This window comes from Pundamilia nyererei, unplaced genomic scaffold (assembly GCF_000239375.1).
Source record: "Pundamilia nyererei isolate P.nyererei 1_Seehausen unplaced genomic scaffold, PunNye1.0 scaffold00144, whole genome shotgun sequence".
Classification (NCBI taxonomy): Eukaryota; Metazoa; Chordata; class Actinopteri; order Cichliformes; family Cichlidae; genus Pundamilia; species Pundamilia nyererei.
This window is the reverse complement of record NW_005187545.1, coordinates 1,544,250-1,552,091: the sequence shown is the minus strand read 5'-3', so window position 1 is coordinate 1,552,091 and position 7,842 is coordinate 1,544,250. Positions and strand designations below refer to the sequence as shown.

General features: G+C 43.5%; 1 protein-coding gene across 3 annotated transcripts; it reads left to right on the top strand.

The window, feature by feature from the left end:
- Positions 1–725: 725 nt before the first annotated feature.
- Positions 726–7,241, top strand: LOC102193408 (zinc finger protein 668). 3 transcript variants are annotated; one of them, XM_013913669.1, is made up of 5 exons: positions 726–801; positions 1,220–1,817; positions 2,443–3,410; positions 4,859–5,603; positions 6,883–7,241. In XM_013913669.1, the coding sequence occupies exons 2-5, from the start codon at positions 1,229–1,231 to the stop codon at positions 6,894–6,896; spliced, it is 2,316 nt and encodes a 771-aa protein (XP_013769123.1). In that variant the 5' UTR covers positions 726–801; positions 1,220–1,228; the 3' UTR covers positions 6,897–7,241. The 3 variants fall into 3 exon arrangements, with proteins under 3 accessions (XP_013769123.1, XP_013769122.1, XP_005744553.1); XM_013913668.1 differs by lacking the exons at positions 726–801; positions 6,883–7,241 and adding an exon at positions 809–990 and having other exon boundaries at positions 4,859–6,755; XM_005744496.2 differs by lacking the exons at positions 726–801; positions 6,883–7,241 and adding an exon at positions 809–1,019 and having other exon boundaries at positions 4,859–6,755.
- The last annotated feature ends 601 nt before the right edge of the window (positions 7,242–7,842 follow it).

Sequence of the window (7,842 nt, the reverse complement as noted above, 5' to 3'; positions counted from 1 at the left end):
GAACATGATGTAGTTGTTGGTGCCAGACTGACAGGTCTGAATATTTCACAAATCCACTGGGATTTTCACACATAACCATCTTTAGGGTTTACAGAGAATGGTGCACAAAGAGAAATTATCCGGCCATTTATCTGGGTGAAAATGACTTAGTGATGGTAAACAATGGAGGAGAATTACAAGACTGAAATTGATAGGAAGGTAACAGTAACTCAAAAACTGCTGTTGTGCATTCAGAGCATCTCTGAATGCACAACAGCAGAAAGGCACACCTGGTGCCACTTTTCTCAGTCCTTAATAACCTGGCTTCTCAAATCTACATTCGAAAGTATTATTGTGTAAGATACTGAACCCTCAGTTTCTCCTGATGCATCAGTGTGTATATGAGACTGTTACAAAGTGCATAGGGGTGAATGAGACTTGTAGTAAAAGGGCTTTGAGTGCTCAGCTGACTAGAAAGGTGCTATGTGAATACCAGTGCATTTTCTGCCATAGCGTTCCATTATAACCTACATATAAAAATCTCAGAGAATCCATGCATTTATATGAACGTAACGAATAAGATACAAAACTGACTTTAATACCTATGCATTATAAGACCAGTCTAAATCACACTACATATTATCTTTTTTACAAAATGTATTTAAAAGTTTCTTAAAATATTGCCCTGCTTGCGCACCTGTGCAGCTGTAAGACCGTGTAATACCACTCCGAGCCACCAGGCGTGCTCCAGCGTTTGTGTGAATTTTTTTCCCTGTGTTTTCCTTTTTGTCCTTATTACCTCGATGTTCATCTTCGGTTGAGGTGAGTTTGTAGCTGGCTAATTGGGTTATCGGGCTTATTTTATGTCATGCTGAATAGTGCTTTTGTTTTTATCGTACAAATTAGACGTGTCATATGTTTCGATATGTATAGATAGTTTTTTTTGTAAAGCTAGCATCGAGAGAAAAGGTTGTAAAAACCACGCTTGGCTTCATCTGCTTCTCCTGCCAGGTGAGAAAGGTGACCAGCAGTTCTTTAAGGTGTGGCATGAACGACTTTAAATTAAATGTTGAGAATAAAAAAAGGATCCTGAAGACTTGTAACAGTCGCTCGGCAGATCAGCTGAAGCACATTTGTGCTAGTGTTTGTTTATTAGTACACGTGCACTAACTGTGAGACGCGTTAGCGTTTTAAATGTTAGCTGAACACGGACCCCTCTCTCTGTTTCATGTCTCCTCAGCCTCCAGTCATGTCCATTGAATACACCATTGATATCCAGCTGACAGAGTTGGGATTTCCGGACATACTGCAGCCGGAGGAGGCTTTGGTCAGACAAACACCGTGTCGCTCCACAGCATCTGATGGCTCCATCTCACCCAGTCACTCTCCCACTTCACTTCCAACCAAACATAAACCGAAACGGCTGCTCAGAGGTGGCAAAGTAGTAGGTGCAGCAGGACAGACCTCAGACACCCAAGAAACCACAGTGGCCTCTGGTCCATCCAAACAGACTGAGATGTTAAACTGTAAACGGCTGAATCCCACAACAAAAAGGCTGCAAGACAAACAAAGTGGCAGCAAGACAGCGCTCGCCGAACCGTCAGCACCCACAGTGATGAGTGATCCCATTGCTTTACAAGAAACTACAGACATTCCCCCGGTGATCGCTGAACAGGAAGGAGGGGGTGTTGATGGAGATGGAGGAGGGCAGAGATGTGATGTAGACATGGCTGAGGGTGAATCGGCGGAAGTGCAGGAGGATGACTCGGATGACAGTGAAGTGTCAGAGGTGTATGAGGAGGAAGAGGTTGATGAGGAGGATGAGGAGCTAACTAGTGGTAAGACCATATGTTAATATCACACATGCACCCATGTGCAGGTGAAAGGTTCAACACAAGATAAACAAAAAAACTAAATATCAGATTTTCCTGTAATTGGCAGGTAGTTGCTCCTGATACACAAACTAAATGCCGAGTAAAATGGCCTTATTTGCATAGTGGTTTTGAAGTCTGAGCCTGTGATAGTTTCCCTTAGTGTCAACAAATCTCATGAGAACAACAAACAACAACACTGCACTTGGCCTTGCAATTGTTTACTCATTCGCATGAACCTTGGCACTATAGTGCCTAGATGTGTAAAGCGCTTTGGGGTCCTTAGGGACTAGTAAAGCGCTATACAAATACAGGCCATTTAACGTCTCCTAAACAGACACTCTACAATAATACATACAGAGGAAAAAAAAAACCAACAATCACATGTAGTAACAAGTAGTAACTACATGCTGGCTGGGACTGAAATAGGACAAAAAGGCAGGTGTTTCAAATGATGGCTGTCATTTGAAACACTGACATGGAATGTGTTTTTTTTTTCCCCCCTCAGTTTTCTCACTGGACAAGAAAAAATAAGTGAAAAACAGCAGATGACTTTTTAATTAGCACACTTCCTTCCTTTTTCCCCCTCTAGAGTCGAGTCAGTCAGGTGACTACCGGTGCAGCGTGTGTCAACAGCATCTGCCCTCCAAGTTCAAGCTCCACGATCACATGAACCTCCACACAGGAGCACGCCCATACTGCTGTGCAGAGTGTGGGAAGCGCTTCTGCCAGATATACAACTATCGCGTCCACCTGCGCACGCACGCGCAGACCAAAGTGGATCGTCTCCAGTGCCGAGTCTGTTTGATGGGCTTTGCGTCGCAGGAAGATCTGAACGACCACCTGGCAAAAACTCACTTGGAGGACGAGTTCTATGAGTGTGACCTGTGCAAACGCGTGTTCACGTCCCTAAAGGCATGCGAATATCACGTGCAGCTACATAAGTGTATGCTGAATGTCATGTGCGAAGTGTGTGGCCGCAACTTCTCATCGCCGAAATCCCTGGCGCGCCACCGGAGGAAGAAGTGCCACCGTAATTTTAAATGCACAGACTGCACAAAGGTGTTTACCAAGAAGAATGCACTGCTAAAACACAGTTTCTCCCACCTGGGTTTGTTGCCTTACACGTGTATACGGTGTCGCTGCCACTTCCGATTGGCTAAGCTGTACCGCCAGCACAAATGTGAACCTGAACGCATTCACTGCGTGGCGTGTCTGAGGGAGTTTCTCAGTCAGGAGGACTTCCAGCAGCACAAAAAGGACACGGGCTGCTGGGGCAATCAGGAGCCGAGTGAGAAAACGAACGAGATCAGATGTTTGGAGTGCGGACAGAGGTTTGACTCGTCAGAAGAGTTGAAGAAACACGCTGGAGCTCATCAGAGGGTGCTGAAGTGCGCTGAATGCGGGAAGGGGTTCCGGTCGGCCTTGCTGTTGATGTCCCACATGGGCGGCCATGCCGGGCAGTCACCCTGCCTTTGTCAGAGCTGTGGACTGGGCTTTCCCCACCAGCAGAACTATGACAGCCACCTTAAGACGTGTGGACAAACACCTCAGTCTGCGGTGAGTGTGTGAAACTTACAGAGAAGTTTTTACACTGCTGCTGCCTCTTCTATTCAATTCAATTCAATTCAATTTTATTTATATAGCGCCAAATCACAACATAAGTCGCCTCAAGGCGCTTCATAGATACAGAGAAAAAAAACCCAACAATCATATGACCCCCTATGAGCAAGCACTTTGGCAACAGTGGGAAGGAAAAACTCCCTTTTAACAGGAAGAAACCTCCGGCAGAACCAGGCTCAGGGAGGGGCGGGGCCATCTGCTGCGACCGGTTGGGGTGAGAGAAGGAAGACAGGATAAAAGACATGCTGTGGAAGAGAGACAGAGGTTAATAACAGATATGATTTAATGCAGAGAGGTCTGTTAATACATAGTGAGTGAGAAAGGTGACTGGAAAGGAAAAACTCAATGCATCATGGGAATCCCCCGGCAGCCTATGTCTATTGCAGCATAACTAAGGGAGGATTCAGGGTCACCTGGTCCAGCCCTAACTATATGCTTTAGCAAAAAGGAAAGTTTTAAGCCTAATCTTAAAAGTAGAGATAGTGTCTGTCTCCCGAATCCAAACTGGAAGCTGGTTCCATAGAAGAGGGGCCTGAAAACTGAAGGCTCTCCCTCCCATTCTACTTTTAAATACTCTAGGAACAACAAGTAGGCCTGCAGAGCAAGAGCGAAGTGCTCTAATAGGGTGATATGGTACTACAAGGTCATTGAGATAAGATGGGGCCTGATTATTTAAGACCTTGTATGTGAGGAGCAGGATTTTGAATTCAATTCTGGATTTAACAGGAAGCCAATGAAGGGAAGCCAAAACAGGAGAAGCGTGCTTTAATATCTTCTGTTAAAGCACGCTAAGAAGATTTTCTATCTTCCAGATTGGTACAGAAATACTTTAATGAAACAACTTTATTTCCAAAATCAAGTTGCACAGATTAACTGAGCTAGTCAGGCCAGAAGAACGCGTAGAGCCTCCTACAGCTGCTGGTTGCCATGGAGCTATGTGGATGAGAGCAGCCACTTTTCTTTGGCAGTGGATTTTAAGGGTTGTGGAAAACTATTTCCTCCAATTCGCAATTACTGTTTATATCTGTATTCTCAAACATGAGAAACCTGCTTAATCGACTAACCCACAAGTAGCCAGGTGTCTGTGTGTAGGTGTGGCTGTATTTCTTAGCCAGCTTTTTTTGTGTCAGCACAATGATTCTAAACCAGGATCAACTATTGACATATCTGAGTAAATAGGAGTGCACATCGGTCTTATCTTACTTTTGATCTTACTCATTGCAGGATGTTTTTGTGCAACACGAGCAACCTTTATAGCAACCCATCGTTTGTTTTTGTTTTTTTGCTCTGATGTAGCTACAGATATGCTCAGAAACCTGTTTCCAGGAACTCTTTTCATATCATAAAGTCACACTGAAATGCTTTTGCTATTTTTCCCCTTCTAGAGTGCCACCAAGAAACGTGTGTCTTTAAAGAGCTCTGCGCTGGAGAGAAAAAAGCACAGCACTACACCAGACTCAATCAACACAGCAAACGCAGTCACTTTGCCCGCTGTTGTTTTAAACAACCCTGCTCCACCAGTCGAGGATACTAGCAATCCAGGTCACGTGACTGAGGGTGTGTCTACTGGCACTGGTCCATCAGATGGGTTGTGGAAGCTAACCCTTGATAAACGGCCGCCTGCTGGTGTCAATCTTGTCTTGTTCGTTCCTGTTTGTCCAACGCAAGCCAATGGGCTCCCGCTCCCATCTGCAATCCCTCAGACACTACCCATCACAGCTATGCAAGCTATGCAAGCTCTGCCCGAGGGTCCGCTCGCAGTCGGTGCTGCTCTTGGAGCGACACTAAGTGCCCCACTGGATCTGTTAAGTGGGGTTAAACCGGATCCAGAAGCACCCTTGGATCTGTCTAAGAAGTCTGCAGTGACGTACCTTCCTGTTAAAGGTGAACCAGAAGAATTTGAAATCTCAGGACAGGCTGTAAATGCTGGAAGGCAAGAATTCAGAAACCATCACAGCAAAGTGACAGCTAGAACAACCTCAATAAAGACAGCTCCCACAGGACTCATAGTGGATATAAAGAAAGAGCCTCAGACTTCTGGTTGTGATTTGTGGTCGTCCGAATCAAGCCAACTGACAGACTACAAGCTAGAGAAAGAGATTAAGATTGAAGTTAACATTTCAAGTGCTGGTAAGGAAAAATAAAGTAAAGCAAGGTCAGAAAAGGAGAGAAAGATCACATTCCCTACCCTGTAAAGGAAGCATTTAATATACTGTTAGAATTACATACATTACTGTATAATTTGTATATTGACCATCATACGGTTTTATGACAAGGCAGCATTTTCCTATAACTATTCCCACTTTTGTCAGCAGGATAGACTATTAGTGTGACTGTGGTTTTTGTTTCAGAAGCTCCATTCAGAAAAACGTAATATTGCTGGTTTCATCGGTTTATTGAAGGGGATTTTTTTTTATGCCTTTACTTCATTACTGTTACAATGGTGGATGCTCATATTAAACATAGCCAAAGTATGATGTCAGTGAGGGTGTACTCACACTAGACACGGTTGCCTGTGCATGATTGTTCCTGCTCCCCTGCACTCAACTATCTAGACACAAGTATGCATTACTTTGTCTGAGCATCTCAGCTCCTCCCTCTCTCGCACACACCCTGAAAGGCACTCTTGTAAGCTCACGATTTTTTTTTTTTTTACATGTTGTAGCTTAATTGGAAAAGTCGTGTCTCCTAAATGAGTTTTGCCGGAGCCGCTATCACTGAGAAAGCTGAAGTTAGTCAGCAGCAATTGCTCTACATCAACGTCACAACAGAACCACTTTTGTAACATCTTCCTGGTACAGCACCCAGCAATCACAAAAGACAAATGAGCTCGACTCTGAGGTTCAACTGCACTCCTGCATGATACAGATCGTCTCATGTGAGTACACCCTGACCAGGGATATCCTTGGTTGGTCATCTCAGGCATACAGCTATATGTATAAGCACACCAGCTCCTCCCACCTGCTGTATAAAACTGTTTGGGGGGTAGGGGTTGCCATTCAGAGGAAATGGAGCTCCATCATTGACAGTATAAGAATATGTCTAGCTTATTTTGAGCTTTGAGCTCATAGGTCACTTTATCATGAATTGGCCTCTACTTTCAGAAATATACAATGAGAGAATCTCGATATGTCTGTAACAGACTGGAGACGGAGGAATGTGTCTTTACCCGTTCAGACTCGATGATGGTTGTCTAGTAAGACGATCATCATCGCTTCCACAGAACGGTGACCAGTGTGCTGGTTCAGACCTGAAGCTGACCTGCTCACATGCTGTTCATATTAACAGACAAGGATCCATGTCTGAAAGGGGTCAAAGTGTGACAGTTTTCTTGCATCTGTAATTTAAACAAGACATTCCAAGCTTTTATTTATCGAGGCACTTTTTTCTTCTTTCCTTTTGCATTCAGATATAAGGCTGTAAATTCAGCCTGCTGGAGGAAGAATGAATGGAGATGAATCCTATGCAGTGTGATGCAGAATTTGTATTAGCATTAAAATTTCTGTCATGTTCTTATCGTCTTGGAAAACTGATTCTTTTTGTAAACTGTGTCAAAACTAGAGGGAAACAGGGTTTTTTTTTTCTTCTGAAAGCTTGTTTTGTATAGTAACTAGCATTTTAGTGCTATGTTAAATATTTCATTATGAATGGTACTGATTAGTAGAATGAATAGATGTCTTCTTGTGATTAACATTTCATGACTCTAAACAGTCTGCAGGTATATTTTGTTTTTCTAAAGGTTAATAAATGCTTGTTTGGATGCAAGGTGAGTCGCACTGAAACAGTTTTTTTTTTAAGTTTGCCTATCTACAGTATTGCCTTCTGTTGCAAAAAGTTGGCCTTAAATTCTAAAAACTACCAAATGAAAAAATATATGTGCCAAAATATAGCTCTCGTTAGGGTCATGAGAAGTCTGAAACTATACAGCCACAGAGTCAGACATAGTGAGGTTTATTTCCTGTAACATCTTTGAAAAATGGATATACTGTTTATACCCCTATTTAACTGTCTAAATGAGGTCAAAACGTGGTTATCACGCAACTCTCTCACACTGAACGAGGATAAGACAGAAGTTATAGTTTTTGATAGCTGTTCCAGCGGGGCGTGACTAACTGATGCCTTAGGCCCCTTTGCTAGCCATCTCTCGCTCACTGTTAGAAACCTTGGTGTTTTCCTGGACAGCTCTTTCAAACTCAAGAAACAGCTCTCCTCTGTGGTGGAAAACAGTTTCTACCAGCTGCGTCAGATATCTATCTTTGAAGGACCTTGAAAAGTTATCACTTCCAAATTAGACTACTGTAATTCCCTCTACTCGGGCCACCCGTCTTCCTCTATTCACCGGCTCCAGTTAGTTCAAAACGCAGCTGCG